The 18,122-nt window shown below is 45.5% G+C and overlaps 1 protein-coding gene across 4 annotated transcripts in view; it reads left to right on the forward strand.

Moving 5' to 3' along the window:
- CAMKK2 (calcium/calmodulin dependent protein kinase kinase 2) overlaps positions 1-18,122 on the forward strand; it is a 360,738-nt gene that overhangs the window by 159,503 nt on the left and 183,113 nt on the right. For all 4 annotated transcript variants that reach the window (XM_086943001.1, XM_086943002.1, XM_086943004.1 and 1 more), the window contains exon 2: positions 12,309-12,896. In XM_086943001.1, the coding sequence (XP_086799127.1) occupies positions 12,366-12,896 (531 nt within the window). In that variant the 5' untranslated portion in view covers positions 12,309-12,365. The remainder of the gene's footprint in view (positions 1-12,308; positions 12,897-18,122) is intronic.

Below are 18,122 nucleotides of genomic sequence, written 5' to 3' on the forward strand. Positions count from 1 at the left end.
TCGCAGCGGTAGCTAACACAGAGCAAGGGAAAAAGATGGAGAGAGACTGAACTTAGTGTGATCTTCCTGAGTCTCTCATATTTACCATAGCTTCTATGAGTATTTAGGTATCATCTCGTACTTCTAGAGCTACATAATATCTAGCTACTGCTGATGATAATCAGGTCCTTATGCGTTTTGCCTAATGCCTTATCTTTGTGATTTTATTAGGAATCTTGCCCTGTTACTTAAAGTCCTTTGTTATGCTGTTTTTAGATCATTTTGAAGAGGTGGTGCTTTCTTGTCTGCATTACCACCATTTCTAAAGATTCAATGTCGTTGCTCAGTAGAGCAAAAGCCTTGTCCTTTCCCACTAAGAATGTCCTTTGTGGTACCCTGATTCCTTGGTTTCTGGTTACAGAGGACTCTCTAGTCGTTCCTGTAGTCCTTTTTGTCCAAATGTGTTCTTAATGTCGGCATCTCACGAGAAACCTGCAGGTATGCCACAGCCTATCCTGAAAAGTGGCATGCTAATTCTACTGACTTTGCTGTGGAGATTCTGTTGTTGGAAGGGTACACTATTTCGATGGTGATTGTTCAAAGCTTTTCCAAGGTGTATAATTTTCTACCCCGCAAAAGATTCTCCAGACTCTTTGAAAGTCATATGTTTTTTTTCTCGGGTATCTTTCAGCTTCTTTGCCAACACATAAACTGACATCAGATTGTTGCTCTTGTATCTTGAAGTTTGGTAAAGCTGTTTGTGCCAGATTGAGCATAGTTCCTTGTGTTTACCACCAGGGGCAGCTGGTGTTAATGGGCGTATAGGGCGTTGCCCTCCCTACCACCCTGAGGAGAAGCAAAATGTCGATGAGGATAAACGCCCAGCTGCGCCAGCATCAAACAAATGACGACTTGCTGATCGGCAATAATTGTGGACATGTTCTGCTGCGCATGTGCCAAGGGCGAGATAATGCTCGACCTGCAGGCACAAGCTGCACAAGTGACGTAATTTTAGACGGAGTGGTGAATTGCAATGCCATCTTCAAGGAGGCCTTCGGGAGCACATTACAGTGGCCCGGGAAGGAGTTAACAAAACTCTGTTCATTTCAGTGGGAGGGGGTGGGCCAGGCTGCGGCTGAAGGAGACAAAGAGGTAGTGGATTGGTCATCCTGTGAGGGGGCGGGGTGTAGGAGGGGTGCCTTTCCTGAATAATTTGCTGTACAGTATCACGTTAAACTGCATGTGGTTTCGCTTTTGACAACGTTAGGAAACAAGCATTTACAATGCAATGGTTTCGCCTTTGGAAAAGTTAGAGCTATTGGCATTGTAAATGACAAAAATTGTATTTATGTGTTGGTTTTGAAAACAGATAAATAAATGGCATTGTCATTTACATTGCCATTAGCTTAATCTCTCACAAATGTGAGACCTATTGTACCCTACGGACGAGCTCAGCCGACAGCAATTACTACCACACACACACACCCAGAGCCACACACACACACCCAGAGCCAGCCACACACACCCAGAGCCACACACACACACACACCCAGAGCCACACACACACACCCCCAGAGCCACACACACACACACACACACACCCAGAGCCACACACACACACACCCACACACACACACACTCAGAGCCACACACACACCCAGAGCCACACACACACACCCAGAGCCACACACACACACACACGCACACACACCCAGAGCCACACACACACACACACCCACCCAGAGCCACACACACACACACCCAGAGCCACACACACCCACCCAGAGCCACACACACACTCATGGGGCAGGGAAGCAAGCACAGTGAGGGGGCAGGGAAGCAAGCACAGCAAGAGGGCAGGGAAGCAAGCACAGCGAGGGGGCAGGGAAGCAAGCACAGCGAGGGGGCAGAGAAGCAAGCACAGTGAGGGGGCAGGGAAGCAAGCACAGCAAGGTGGCAGGGAAGCAAGCACAGCCAGGTTGCAGGGGAGCAAGCACAACCAGGGGAAGGGGAACCAGGGGAAGGGGAACCAGGGCGCGGGGGAGCAAGCACAGCCAGGGGGCGGGGAAGCAAGCACAGCCAGGGGGCAGGGAAGCAAGCACGGGCAGGGAAGCAAGCACAGCCTGGGGGCAGGGAAGCAAGCACAGCCAGGGGGCAGGGAAGAAAGCACAGCCAGGGGGCAGGGAAGCAAGCACAGCCATGTTTCCAGTGCTTGGCTATTCTGAACAAACCACACGTGAGGGTGTTATCATCATACATTGATTACTGCAAAAATTCCTCTCATAAATGTCTAGCTGCTAGCTCCAGTAATGTGGATGCATATAAATGTTGATATCTTTTAAAAGGAAAAATGTATACATTTAATTTTTAACTGTTTTGAATTATTCCTTGATCAATTCGTACTGTGATAACTACTTTTACTTCTATGCATTTACTAAATGCGAATAAAGTTATTTGACTGATTGATTGACTCAGTTCGTCATCCCACCTTTGTACCAGCGTCAGAGAAACACTCAACATTACCTTTAATACGTAGCTCACACCTGTGACACACCTGGCACATTTCCTCCTTGCCTAGTTAAAATGCCCCCTAAACGCCCATAATGCGTCACATGATGTCATGACGTGAAACTCAGGGCAACATGTTGCACACCCAAGTCTGTTCCATGCCAAACACAGTGATGTCAGCATCATAACCATAACATTTGGTGACATTTTGTTCTAATGCCATACTAGGTACCATGTACGCATTTTAATGCACACTGTTCCATGGAGCTGCCAACCACAATGACACGCTCAGCCCATTCCAACTCCTTCGTGCGGGGAGGGCAGGAGCAGGAAACCATGAGTCTGGACCTGCGGTGAAAGGAATAGGGGCAGGGCAGGTGAACACGGCGTGAAAAGGTAGGTAAATCTCAGCCAAGAGGTTACCTGTAGTGAGTAAATCCGAGGTGGCTGGGCGGCGAATGATTCGATCCAGTCCACATCAAAGGAGGCAGCTGATGCGAAGTGGGACTGCAAAGAGTAATCGTTTTAAGCGACACCCCCACGCCATTGTACAGAAACGTACGACCATGTGTGTTTTCAATGCATCTGACGATGATGTGGAAATTAGTAATTTGCAGTTAAGAGCACAGAGCCGGAAGTTAAGTGCAGATTGCAAAGTGGCATACTTTTTTCATAGCTGTGCCGGTATTTATAAAAATGCGAACCCCAGAGTAAGCACCATCATTTTCTTTCTGGCATTGTTTTCTTCTGTTCGCATTCCTATAATTGTTATAGATAGAAGCACATGCGCGCCTTTCAGAACAGATTTAAAAAGATAATGCGCGCCGCATATTTCATGGCAGTAATAAGCAGATTGGTTCTGTGATTTGTTTCCCTTCAGTGTCTGCAGGCAGCGCGCGGGGCTGGGCAGAGCTCGTGTAAATCACACAAGAGTGGAAAGCCGGCACTAGATGGGGAGATGAGATAAAGCTGCGGGAAGCAGCAGCTCTGAAAGTGATAGAATCCCGGAAAGTGCTGATAGCCTCCGGCCCCATGCCGAGCAGCTGCTCGAGGCAGTCCCTCCATGGCCCCAGATGGGTACAGTATGGACGAAGTCCAAAAGGCCACAGACCGCACAGGGCCAGAGCCTCGACACTGGTTTAGCATCTGCCCGACTAGCGGCAGTCTGCAACGCCATTGGATTTGATGGCCATCTTTGTGTATCTTTCTGGATCTTGGAATCCAGGCTGCGCACGCCATCGCCATTGCCATCACCGCCACTGGCACCCGCTTCACCGACTAGAACCAGCTCTACGGGGAGATTGGCAAGTAAGAGCAGTGCGATCTGTGTCGCTGGACCTCAGTTGATAGCCCTGCGGAGGGAGACTCCTCACAATGGAGCGTCGCAGGCTGTGCTTCCTACCCCCGAAGTAACAATAGCAGTGCAAAGATGGTGGGGTGTATGTGCCTCTGGCAGCGCAGGGTCCCCGTGTGTTTGGGTTCGGTGGCGCGCTGTCGCAGCATAGGAAGGAGTCGTCTCCTGTCACTGGTGCAGTGACCGCTCGGTGCCCCCGGCCGGCAGACATGCTCCGGTTTAGAAAACCGACCCTCCTGGTGCAGTAGGCGCTCGGTCTGTGCGGGCACAGGCAGCTGCTCACGCGGCGGTGCATTAGGGTTTCTTCCTGGCCGCTAGCATAGCACGGGCTCTGTCCTGACTGCTGGTACAGCGCGAGCCTGACTTTGAAGACAATGCGGACTATTTGTACGACGTCATGTGGTCAGCGGTGCATCCCGGGCTCTTCGCATGCGTGGACGGGGTGCGGGACAGGGGCTGGAATCACTCTCCACCGGGCGCCATCTTAAAAGAAATGACCAAAACAAACGTATTAAAAAAAACAAAAAACGCCCACAGCCGCATGACGTGGGTAAAAGCCTACAATTCTCAGGAACGCCCACGAATCTGCTTCGGCATTGACGGACAGATCTCTGTTCCAATGGCTAGCCTCCATTTATGGAGCTAGCCAATGGAACAGAGGGGCTGGACAACACACACACACTCTAGACATAAGATTTCGCCTGTGCGAAAATCTACACAGTGCGCAGCTTTCGACAGGCGAAACCTAAAAAGCAGCCTGACTGAGCCCGAACCTGTCGCTTCGGAGGGGGCCTCATCTCGTTTTCCTACAACGGAGGCCTGAAAGAAGGAAACAACACAAGTGAGAATAGTATAACAAATGTAACTTGGCACACAGTGATCACTGGAAGGCCCATTGATCGGTTTAATCTGCCTGCGACAGACAGATGTGATACCAGCCTTCAAGTTCCAGCCCGTAGCACGCATCAGGTCAGAAACCTCATCATTAGCTTTCTAAATGTTGTTTATAGCCGCCCCTGACATCGACACTAACAGCCAGCCACTTTTACCCTGAGAAGCAAGTCGGCGGGAAAAACATCACGGTGTGTGAATGATTTACTTTTGTCTTGCATGCTTGTTCACAGTTTTGGTGTACTTTATTTGCACAGTACCGTGATGCTCTTGACATGTTGCTTTTTAATCCCATAATGGACTTCTACCCTTAACCTTGTTGTTTAATGTCATATGTTAATGTAAATATCTCCGCTGCTTCAGGCATCAAAATAATAACCAAGATTGCACATGCCCAAGTTGGTTTAAAAGTTATTTCCCTATCTGTACAACTATAAATACTATGGCTCACTGAAGTAAATAACAACTAAGGCTCCCAGAATGCAACAGTTTAAATTAAGCTGACGAGCAACCCAGCAATCACTGTTGCACCACAAAGTACATGCAGTGTATTTATTTGGTGCGCATGACACTGACAAGTCCTCTTATTTTCCCCTTCCTGCTCTGAAAAGAATGAAATGCTTCATCTATTCGTGCTGTGCAAGAGCTTAGACAAGAAAAAGCATACTTGCAACAATAGTTCTGGATGTAGACAATGGGTCCGATACCGTAAATGTCTGAAAGAGGACTAGAAAATCAAACGCACACCAGGAGGCGTATTTCCATAAGGGAAGAGCCTGCCATGAGTTTTTGTTCATTATGATTTGGGCTTCCAAAACCGAGATGATGAAAGCCTTACACCCAGCTGAGAATATAAGATAGAGCAAGGAGCGCAGAAACATTGACTGAATGGGAGAAGCTAGGGGTGCATCTCTCATTTACTGTACGAGGTTATCTTCTATTTTTGTCATTAGATGCCTTGCTTGCCTGTATATACTTAGTGTAAGCCTCCCTAAACCACTATCTCCTTTTCTGGTTTTTGCCTGGTTGCACGCTATTGTAAAAACATACCACGTGATGTGACATTACATTAGTATGTGTGCATTCATTTTTGCATTGCCACGTCTTATTTGCATTGTGACAGGCAGATTACCTGGGCCACTAAGTGAGGTTTTGTCGTCTTTATCCGATGCTAGTACGCAGCCTCCGCCAGCCAATATGAAGCCAATGTTCGATGGGCAAGTCATATTTGTTGCTTATTACACAGTACTCTGTCAACCTAATTCATCTTTATGGATTACCAGACCTGTGTGCATAATTGGATACGTTGATAATTCACAATCGCCAGCTTAAACCTGCATTACCTTACACTGATTGTTACTAAGCGATGAAGAGGGGCTGTAATGGCTGAGTTAAAGTTAGTTAGCACACACACAGCACTGGGGCAAGCAGGAGGAATCTAGAAATCAATTATCTGCGCTTTTCACAGGCGCAGAAAGTCGCCTGACAGAAACTTTTCAATAATAGAAAAAGAGGCTTTGTTTGCTAACACTGTCTGGGCAAATGTGAGGTGATCTGCTTTGTCTCAAAGTCTGTTAAGAAGTTATTTTGTTGTACTGAATAAACAGCTGCGTAATTATCATATGAAATCTCTTTATTGATGTCATAACTACACATTCAAAATTACTTTATTAACCTTCTTGCTTTCTCAAATGTGCCTGAAAATGCCCCATTTGCAGACTCTTATTTCAAACCTTTTGTGGGAGAGAACCCCTCTTAAGACTGTCAGGTTCGCTTGCTACGCTCGCTTGCTAATGGCCACTCATCCTCAACGCACACCACTTTCAAATGTCACTAGCCGCCACTGTTTACCACGCCATTGTAATAGTCAAACAGAATGCTTGAATCGAACGGTAGAGCAACATTTGCACAGTGCTTCAAATGACTCTCAGACATACTGAAAATGATTATTGCCTTTGGCTAAGTTTTACAAAATACCCATAGATCATTACGTTCCTCCTAAAGACTTACCTGATATTTTCTCTCCGGAGACGACAGTTCCTGCTGCTGCATCTTTTTTTCATCGATTTGCAATGGTGGGCAATGTTGCAACTTTACCAGGATGCTTTATAATTTGTTGGTGATCACCGCTCAATTTATTTTCCTGTTTGTCTGAGAGATGCCCTGGCTTCATGTTTTTTTGCCATAACGCTCCTTACCTACCTAGTTGTCACCATGTTTCTATGACCTTTGGTCACTGACCATTCTATAAAGCACATTTATGTCTGCGTTGGGTACCAGCAACTCAAGTGCTAGCCCTCAAGTGAGTGATGTCACGTGCACTGAGCATCTGCAGTCTTGTCTACACATATTTACTGGCCATGCACTTGCATTACAGACTTACACAGTTCTACAGGGGGCTTTCTTTTCTGTAATCCATGCTGACTTACCTTCTGGGATATTCCTTTCTGGGTTCCTGTTGAATTCTGGAGCAAATGGGGTTCTACTTAGTTTCTTTAGAGGGTTGTTGGTTTTGTTATCTTAATCAAATATTGCTCTCCTCCTCCTGGTGCACTATAAATCAAACATGGGTCCAAAGTGCTTCTGGTGGGATAAAGCGTTTGTTGACCCGGGCGTTTCTGAGGATACTGGCACCCAGGGTGGAGTACCACCCAAACCCCTGACAATTAGGCCATTTTGTCTTTGTATTGGGGGCAACTTGACGTCCACTAGTTGACAGGATTCCTACAGTTACCTTGCCTTGGCACAGGCCCTCAACAATACATCCCATAATAATTTAAAATGATAGCCACATAATGCCCATGTTGTCTATTTTTAACATACATCTTTTCATATATACACGCTTCACAATTTAGTAGGTCTCTATTTCTCTCTTGTTAAAGGTGAATAAGTTTTAGGTTGGAATGAATATATTTGCCTTTTTGGGGCTTTCAATGCAATGTCTCACTGTCGTCATACTTTAATTGCTTAATTGTATAACAGCGCATTGCCCTTATCACACAATTACATGTTTGATATGCGTGGGCGGGCACTGTTCCTTCCTCACTTGGCGCCTTTGAGATGAATCAATTGTCTCGCTGTTCCCTCGCCGGTGGTACCTCTTCGGTATGCGGCTGCACCGCCGTGGAGTAACGCGAGCACGTGAAACACTTATTGCTCGCAGCCATAAATGACGTTTCTACGCTCCAATGTCTGTGAAATCGATTCTGTTGGCATTTCCCTCATTAGCGCATGAACGTTGCGAGGTGGCATTGTTCGGCCACCGTACCTCACAGCCACTCAGGAGGTAACCGGAAGCTGGTCGGCCATTTTACCTCGGTATTAAAAACAATTTAAGGCAGTATGCGTTCATATACATTTTCATGAGCGGCCCTTTGGACCCCGTTCTTTGCGGATTTGTCGTATTTTGCAGTTTGTTTGGTTACACAGCTGGGCCTTCTCAGGTTTTAGGGGGTTCTGGCAATCAGAGTATGTGTTATGGGTGGGCAGGCTGCTGCTACTGCAAAATAGGGGACCCCCCTCTATCAATAATACTTTTCAGGCTAGGGAGAAGAGGGGAAAGAAACTACAAACAATTAGGTATACTCCCTCGTAGCCTATCAATACCTTACATCAAAACTTTACATTCTATAAAAATGTTTCATACTTTTGCTCTCAACAGCGACACTAGACATAGCATTTTTCATTATTTTTATTATTTCATATATTTTATACCATTTAAATTTTCTTATCTTTTTTTGTATATAATTTCTTCATCCAGAATATCAAGACCAATTGTAAAAGTTCATACAAAAAATATTTATCACAATTATTAGATATATATAGCAAAATACATTCAGTAGTGCAGGCTGCTGCTACAAGGAATTCATTGGCATAATGAAGAAGAAAAAAATGATGTGTCCTCTCCTGCAGAATGTGGAGCCCTGTATCTTAATAGGTGTCCCCTGAAAGGGTAGGAGGCTGTAGAGTCTTGTGTTACATCCCTAAGGGAATGATGCGCCCGTAAAAGGGTATTTATTTATTATTTATCACAGCTATTTTTATGCCATGGCTCTAGCCACAAGGGCAACAGAGCACTACTCACTGATAACAAACGCTACCATTGTGGAACAGTATAGACCAGAAGAGCAGGTTAAAGAGACTTTACTAAGCATTTCATATAAATATAATTCACCGCATTATACATTTGAATCATGAAACCTAACCAAATAGTACATTTTAAGTACTACAAAATAAAATTCACTAGGGCCTTGTAGTACAAAAACTAAAATCATAGTTGATCACCACTAGTAATATTCATAAAAGTTTAACAGTTGATTTGCTTTCAACCTCTTCAGGTCTAAATTCAATGAGTGGACCAAAATGTATTATCAGTCTGCTTTGCATTTGTAAAAAATCTCAAAACAATAGTCATAAAGCAAACACTATTATTTATTTAATCACTTTCTCCCCCAGTGTTAACCCTAGCGCTTCATTCAATGTCCTCACCTTGTGCTTAATGAAAGCACTCTTACTAGCACCCTGTGATAGCTCTAACGCCAAACAATGACACATAAATGCTCTTAAGCTTTGATCCACGTAATCAGCATTTATCTTTTTTTCTAAGGTCGAAGACATTTAAAAAAAAAAATTGGATTGGAATATAGTGCGTATGGAATCCATATATTGTGCATCATTTAACACCTCATAAAATGACTGCTGACGCGTTGAGGTCTTAGGCTGAAAACTGGAGTTCAGCGAGCTGCATATCACTGTGTCGTGATAAGAAGAGTAGAAACAAGGGTGCACATTTTTCTTTCTGCCCCTTTCCCAATGCAGGTTACTTTTGAGCTGGGACTTGCGGCCCATTGCGCTTTCATACAGCCAACGCCACCGGCGGTGAAGGTTTGCTAATAATAGCCCGTGCTCCATCTGGTCTATTGGTATGTTACTTTTAAATCTGTGTCCTTAGCTTTGCTCATCAGATCACACATGACATACCATACACTCACAGCCGCGGTTCCTAGTAGTAATACCTTTAGATCGTTCACACCAATTTGGATCTTGCGAGTGGCATAAAAATGCTTACCAACCTGGGTTTTTTCCTAGCTAAGCACAATGTAACTAAGCACTAGAGATCCACCAGATTATGGCAAATAAACAATAGCTGCTCGTTGATCAAAACGCTTATGCAGCTGCACCGTACACATCAGAAGATTTGGGGACCTCGGTGGGAACACTTTAATAAAGAAACACCTTAACATGTGAATAATAATGGTCCCGGTGACACCACTCCTACTTGTAAAATGTATAGTCCTTGATTCATTATGTAGGTAATTCTGAATAGGCCAAATTGATATATGTACCTCACAATTGCTGTGTATTACATGTAGTATCACCATAAACAATGATCGAATGTGACCACTTTTGTCATTTTTGTCACATTCTTTGAGACTTGCACACACTAAACTGGTAAATACAATATACAAGTAACTTTGTAACACGAACGGCAGAATGCGATTTAAAACTCATCTGATATAAAATACAATGAACATTGGGCTTGTTTCACAAAACCTTCTTCCACGAGGTGTGACTTATTTCTGTAAATTCAGTAGTACGTCAGGAGAAAGTCACAATTACAGAAAGAACTTTGCTAGACTTGACATTTGGAGAGTTAGTTACTATGCCCTGCAAATAACAATGTAAAATCAGGATTCAAATGTATCACAGCATTACCATTTGCTGGCACACACTACAGTCAGGTGGATTGGAAGCAACTTTTTTTGAATGTCACAAAAAACTTTGTATGTATTCACATTCCCATATATACTAACGGTGGTTGTGGTAAAAATGAATGCCTTGAAGAAGCAATAGTAGGACTCACAAAATACGAGTTGGAATAGCATGTGGTAAATCCTGCTCTGTTGAAAATCTTGGATCCAATGTAAGGATCTAATATGAATAAGCATGAACACTTGTAATGATAAATCTAAGTTTGTTTTTGGGGAGAAAGAAGAATGTAAAACTTGGTTGGTACATAAAATATTTGACAATTTAAGAATCTTTTGATACATTACGATCTCACATTGCAAAATCAAAATTGAGTGAACATTTGTGGTGCACCTTCTTAGCCTTGTGTTATGTACAGAACAAAACATGTGAATTCCTTAGTTATCACCCACTTACCCTGGTTCCTTTCATCCCTCTTGCCACTCCTTTTGGTGCTCCATTCTGGTTTGCAGTGGGCTTGCTGGAGGCTCTGTGGGAACAGTGCTCCTTCTGACATCAGAGCCCTCAGGCGTCCCAGGTCCATGCACAATAGTTCAGATTGCAATACCAAAACGTGGACTTAATGAGATACTCACACATGAACTTCGGAAACTTGAGAGCTCTGAGCCTTCTGCTTCATGAATACAGCCTCCTGGTTACCCCCTTTGCCCCAGCTGTAGTCTATTTACCTACTTTTGGTATTAATGCAGATGAATATTGGGTCAACCGTCCCAGTTTTTTCCGGTTTTTTTCTTTTTGCACTATACCCGCTTCTCGCTTTCCCATCACCTGCCTCTGGCCCTTCAGTCTCCTGATATCCACAGGTACTTAAATTACATTGCCACCTGAGTCCTAGGTGAGACCTCAGCAGAGACCTCAAAAGTGAGAGCCCAATTTTCTGTGGTGTAGTGGTTATCATGTAACCTGGCAGAAGCATCAACTTGTGCCAGATTTTGAAGGATATTTAAAGAGCACAGAGTGTTTCTAAGGATCTTGGAGAATTGGTGTGTGCAAGGAACTATATACTTCCAGGAATATTTGAGGTCTCTATTCAAAATATCTGGCAAACAGGTCCACTTCAATTTGTTCATCAGTTATTTTAATAGAATGGAATTAAAAGATTCTCAGATCTTCTAATAAGAATGTTTTCGACATTTTAAGGTGCACGGTGTGCGCCTGTACTCTCTGTTTACCTAGTTCGGAGGGTGGGACACTGGAAGGATTGAATTGCTCTGATCGCTCTGCATTTGTGTATGCCAATCTCCATACTATGTATACTGTAATGACTCCTGAAGCAAATGTTATTGTTTTTCTTTTTCTGGTTAATAAAAAAAATTACAAAAAAATAATATTCTCAGATCTTCAAGTGTAAGATGGCAATCCAAGTCAATATTTAAAAAAATATTTATAGCCTCACAATTTATTTATTTTTTCATTAAATCTATAGGAACTCACTCTCTCCATGCGTGGAATGTTCTAATATCGTTATAAATCTTGTGCCGAAGGCTGTTCTGCCCATTATTTGCCTCCTCTTGAATTTTAGACACTGGGCTGAGTCTCAACCCTCTAGCAGAGGGGGAGGCCACTTAATACCTGGGATAATTATTGGTAGAAGGCTATAATGACATATTCAAGACATACAATCATGACTCACCCAAATCTGTACTCCTAGGGACTTACATTTCAGTTCTAGGTTTCACAACAGTGTTTTGTTTCATACCAAAAATACCAACATATACAATGTTGTAGCTCACAACTGTATGACCTCACCAACAGCTTGTATGTCTTGTAGCATATATTTCTGCTAATGTATTGTTGTTTGTTTCAGATTTGGAATCTCCTACAGATATAAGGGAGCAGTTTGCATGAAGCTGAGACGTACACCATGTCATCATGTGTTTCAGCTAGGCTTACAGCGGAGAGGCCCATTTGCCAAGATGAAAACTGCCTTGAGGTCAAAAATCAACCTGACGTTGTCTGCAGTTTCTCATCGTTGAATCTTGACCTCGGCATGGAGTCTTTCATTGTGGTGACCGAGTACGACCAAAGCCCTCCTGACGGGGCTCAGGGCCACAATGGACAGAAGGACATGGAAGCTGAGTTCATGGAACATTGCTCGGACTCAACAACTTCTGACTTGGGCCTGCTTACTGAGCTGGGCGTCATTGAGGACACTCTTCCGGACCTCTCGGGAGAGTCAAAAGGATCAAGAGGCAAGCTAACCATGTCCAACCGGAAATTGTCTCTGCAAGAGCGCTCTCAGTCAGCTCCATCAAGCAGTGGTACTGTGGACATGAACGGGCGATATATTTATCCCTCCCTCCCATATTCCCCGGTGACGTCACCTCATTCCTCTCCTCGGTTGCCACGGAGACCAACAGTAGAATCTCACAGGGTCTCGATCACAGGTTTCCAGGTAGGAGGAATAGTCATGTAAGGTTCACCACATTATTGTATAACTATAGATGTGCTACCTTATGAGCTTTTGTGATGAGCAGATGCATTAAAGGCAACCCCCCCCCCACTTCCCAATGCAGTAATGTTTGTCAGGCTCCATATTCAATTTCAGATCAATGTCCTCTTTTCTTCGTTTTGTTGCTTTGGATATACAAAATACTGCTTTCCTCTGACCACCCATACTTTTCTCTGAAGTGTGACCTCGCTGCTGTCTCTGAGAATTAAATTAAAAAGGTGAAGATAATACAATTTACCCGGGGGTGGCTCCTTTGCTAAGGGGGAGGAGCGTCACCCCACTGCTTTCAAAGCAGTGAAAAAAAAATGATAGTAACTAGTTATTATCATTTTATTTTTGGCAGCTGCGGGCTGGGTTCACCGGGGGAGGAGTGGTGGGCATACTCTAAGTCTGCATGACTGTTTGGCCGGCCATCTTGGGTCGGACAAACATTCATGCACACTTTGCATGTTCCCCACCAGGTTGCATTACACAGTCTGGGGAAGAACATGCTGAGGCTCCCATTCCCCATCTGAGCGCCAAACCACTGCGTTCAGACCAATCACAATGCTGCTTTGCAGCGTTGTGCTTGGCTTAAGGGAGGGAGCATGTGTGTGCTTCCATCTCCTGCTTCTGTTCTGTGATGTATGCAGGGAAGTGGCGAACAGGCCCGGACTGGCCATAGCGGGCACCGGGCAATCCCCCGGTGCGCCGCACGGGTGGGGGCCGGTTTTGTGCCCCTGGGGCCGTTTTTTGTTACAGGGCCGTTTTTGCAGCAAATCGGCCCTGTACCAAAATCGGCCGAAAACCGGCCCGGTCAGAGAGCTCGGTGGCACCTCCAACCCTCCCGAGTGGGGAGGGGGGGGCTGGCCGAGCACTTTGCCGGGGCAGGTTTTGTTTCCCAGTCCGGCCCTGGTGGCGGAGAGACGTGGCCGGACGAAGAGGTAAGTGTTTTTTTTTCACCTTCAATCTCCCCTTCCCCCGCCACCCCCTTTCCTTGCCAGCCGCCATTGAATTCACCTCATTTTTGTATTGATAAATATTGATCTTTCTGGGTGTAGTGTGGGTTCCTCATGTTTGTGATGTAGTTAGTAGTTCATATTTCTCATTGTTGTATGCTTTTCAAGTATTCTTTGTGCTTTAAAACAGCTAACTGCCATTAATAGACAAGCCATACCATTCTCTACAAAGGTTAAACAAACTCGTCACTTGTAGTGCTCAGCACAAATGAAAACTCATTCTAAACTCCATTATAAAACAGCTATTGAGCCTACGTAATCCATCAACAATAGAAGCTAAGCGGATCTTGTTAAGGGTGTGTAAAGATTTTCCTACCAAACCTTTTATGTTATTTTTTTTAATCTGCAATCTTTGTAAACTTCATAAATTGTGCAAAATAAAAAAAAGACAGTTGTGAAAATCTCGGCAAACTCTACTCTTCTTTTAGTAGGCGAATTCCCTCTGCAAAAAGAAAAAGAAAGTGGTAAGAAAAGTGCGAGTGCGAAAGGTTTTAGCAGAAAACTTTCCTCTCATGCTAAGTTTGGACATTTGCCCATCAAACCGATTGAGGAGCAAAGCTTGGAAAATTTGTTTTAGACATAGTGTCCATTCACCTTTAAAGTGAGGTTTCTTCTATAAGGAATCCCTATGTAAATGTGAAAAATGACTCAATTGAGAGCGGGGTGGCGTAGCGGTGTTTGAGGTTGCGTATCTTAGGCTGTCTGTCCCAATTTAAAATTTATACCGATGGGTGGATCAGTTTTATTTCAGAGTGAAATTTTTCTGGGCAGAAACATAGGCTCGCCCTGGATATTCAGGGAGTTCTTCCAAGGACTGCCACTCATCTTCTATTTCCATCCCTCTTATTTTAATTTTTTTTTAAAGCATTTTTCTTATGTAGGCTGTCTCCTTGAGCAATCTTCAGCCCCCTGACCCTGAAAGGTCATCAGAGGAGGACAAGGAGCACCGGCTGTAAAAAACATGATAAGAGCAAAGTAGCACACCTCTGCTGCCTGTAGTGCTGTCGTAATGTATATGAATGCGGCACTTCCTTTCTTTCTGTGACGTCATTTCCCATTTGTAAGATTGAAGCAGTTCACAAAATGGAGGCCATTTTAAGCAAACACAGGGGCATACATTATGGTAAAATATAAGGTACATGGAAAGAGCTTTTATTGATACATCTGGAAAAAGTTAAAGCATTAACATTAATGAGCACTACATTTCATTTTTAGTAAAATATGTATCTTCAGTTTATAGAACAGTGTTGCCAAACTGCAGTGTGATGGAAATGTTGGCCCTTAACCTAATATATATTTTGCAAGTAGAATCATGCCTAAATCGTGGGAGAAATCCAATAGTACAAAAATAGGGTTGGCAGTGTCTGCGCTGCCCTCTAGGTACCGTACCCTGGCAGGAAAATACAGCTAGTATTTTTAAATCCATCTGTAAACGTACCCGTTTTTGGCCCTTGTTTTACATATTTTCGAGGCCAAACCTTTCCTTTGAAAAAGCTTGGAAAAGAATAAGGGAACAGGTTCTGGCACATTTCCAAACGTAGACAGACAAAATGCCTTCTGTGTACTTCCCAATTTGGTCAGATTTTCAGTTATTCCCACACTCCCCTCACTAGCTAAAAGGTGATCCAATTTCTGGGTGTTAAATGGCCTAAAAAAGGGACATTTTTGTGGTATTGACAATTTCACAGGTAAATCCCCATTTTTAGGAAACCATCGGAGCACACTATGAATCTCATGATGTTCCTGCATCCTAGAATTATAGATAGCTTTAGTATTGGTCATTTTGGGCATTGGAATACTGATGTGGTATTTCTGATCGACCCGTGATTGGAGACATGCCATAGACCCAGCAGCTTTCACCTTTAAAGATGTCAATGTTCAGTATTCGTCAGTATTCGTCTTGGTACATGTAAGTGCTTCAGTATTCGTCTTGGTACATGTAAGTGCTTCCTGAGGCCTCCACACATTAACTATCCCCTCCCAGTGCACTCTCCTCCCTGGTTGGCACAGCAACGGGGAATTCTGACTTGAAATGCATTAATATGAGTTCGTTTTTCAGATCTGCAAATCACTGACTGCAAAGACGTTACTTATTTTCCTGATATTAATAGCTGTGGATTTTTCTTAGATTATACCTTTCCGCAAAAAAGCATTCTAAAACTTTAAGTTTGGAAGCTCATATTTGAACAATATATTTGGGAAACAACATAGGTACCTGTTAAGTGTAAGCTTTTGATGACAGAGTTGGTTGGGGAGTGAATTTCTTGAGTAGGCCATAATTGTCAACAATGTACTAACTGAGGGAAAGCCATAGGAAGCCTAAATGTATTTTTTGAGAAGAACTTATTGTAATACTTAGGGTGTAAATGGGAAACAAAGTTTTGTTGATCTGCAACTATCAAGATTTTGTATTGGGAATCAAAGTTAGATGTAAGAATTTTATTGGTTAAAATTTCCCATCAGCGATGTGACCGGTTCAAGTAAGTGGCTTCTCTGTGGAACCTTTGAGCGAAGGTGTCAGGTGTGGAAAATTATCCCCCCAATCTCCTCTAGTTCCCCAGACTTTTTTTTTAAAACATATTTTATTGGCAATTAAATATCAGCAGTACGTACTCAATTCTTTTCCTAATCATAGACATTCCTGGTTAACAATTCAAAGAACTATTCCTAGCTATGTAGCTAGTCACTCGTCCATATCTCTTCTTGTTGTGTGACTTCCGCCGTACTATGCAGCTCTAGTTGTAAAGGACTGCCATCCAATATAACCATCTAACAGTTCCCCCCCAACTGCCCCCCTCCGCATCGCCCCACCCCTCGCTGCTGTCGACTAACCTGCCACTGTGTCTCTCGCTGCACATGTGTTCTGGGTCTCACTCGCTATAGGCTAAGCCATGGGCCGAACTCACGCAAACCTTCAGGTCTGTAGAGGTTAGGGTGCTATGGTCCGCTCATGACACCCCTTCTCTCCCCTCCTGTTCCTGGCTATTAGGGCTGATCGGTCGAGACCCGGCCTGAGGTGTGCTGGGGGCAGACTCCTGGTCTATATTCTTCAGGTCGTCTACTAATACTCCCCAAGCCTGTGCTCTCTCCAGTCTTCCTATGCCTCTTTGGGCATGGGGGCGTGGCCAAGGACCGAGCATGGCGGACGCGATCTAGCGAGGCTCCGTCCATAGCCAACAACACTAGCTGATTATCCTTTACCCCCTACCCCCCCCCGATCGCCACGATACACCCCCCGGTCCCGGGAGGCGGTGCGGACCCCCGACGCCGGTCAGCGGCTGGGGAGGACTGCGGACGGCTGTCTGCTGGCGGTGCATCGGGAGCGGCCTGACCCTCGTGGTGGAGCAGCGGCCTGGCGTGTGGGGGCGGCCGGCGCCGGCTGGGGCTGCTGCGGGTGTAGCCTGGGCCGCTGAGGAGCGGTGAGCCGGAGCGCGCCTGCGGAGGATCCACAGGAGGGGACAGAGATCTGCTGGACGTCCCGGGGACCTGATACCGGTGAGGGCGCTGCCTACGAGGACTGCCGTTCTGCCCTGTCTGCCTGGTGAGGAAGCGGCGCTGACCGCGTTGGGTCCCGGCCTGAGCGCGCCTGCCCCCGCCGCGCTCGGCGGACCCCCTGTGACCACTGCCGCGACTGTCCTGCGCCGAGCGCCGCTGCCCGGGGGGACCACGAGGGACATTGTCGGCGGCGGGCCTGACGGAGGGCCTCCCCCTCCCCCCCCCGTCCCGGCACCACGAGGACTCCGCTTACCAACTTGGGCCGACGGCCAGAAGGTGCGGTACACGCAGCGGAACCGGGACAACAGGCGCCCCACCGCAGACCGCATTTTACCCTGAGAGGCCCCCTACCCCCCTTCACGGACGCAACAACGGAGTGCAATACCAGCTCCCGAGAGAGCTGTGTGGGCCGCCATTCCTGAACTCCCCCTTTTCCTGACAGTGACTGCTGGGCCCTGGGGGGGGGGCTGGTGAGGCCTCCTGCATACGCCGGACGCGGCGGAGCAGCGCCGGGCGACCCCTTCCTGGCGGCTGTGCTTGGGGGACACCGACATCTTACTCTACTGGGACCCACTCGCCGCTGGCCCAGACCAGGAGCACTGGGGACACATACAACGCGCAATATGGGCAGAAACAAGACCAAGGCGCAGGACCGCGGAGCTGGAGCCGACCTTCA

This window comes from Lissotriton vulgaris, chromosome 11 (genome assembly GCF_964263255.1).
Source record: "Lissotriton vulgaris chromosome 11, aLisVul1.2, whole genome shotgun sequence".
NCBI classification, from domain to species: domain Eukaryota; kingdom Metazoa; phylum Chordata; class Amphibia; order Caudata; family Salamandridae; genus Lissotriton; species Lissotriton vulgaris.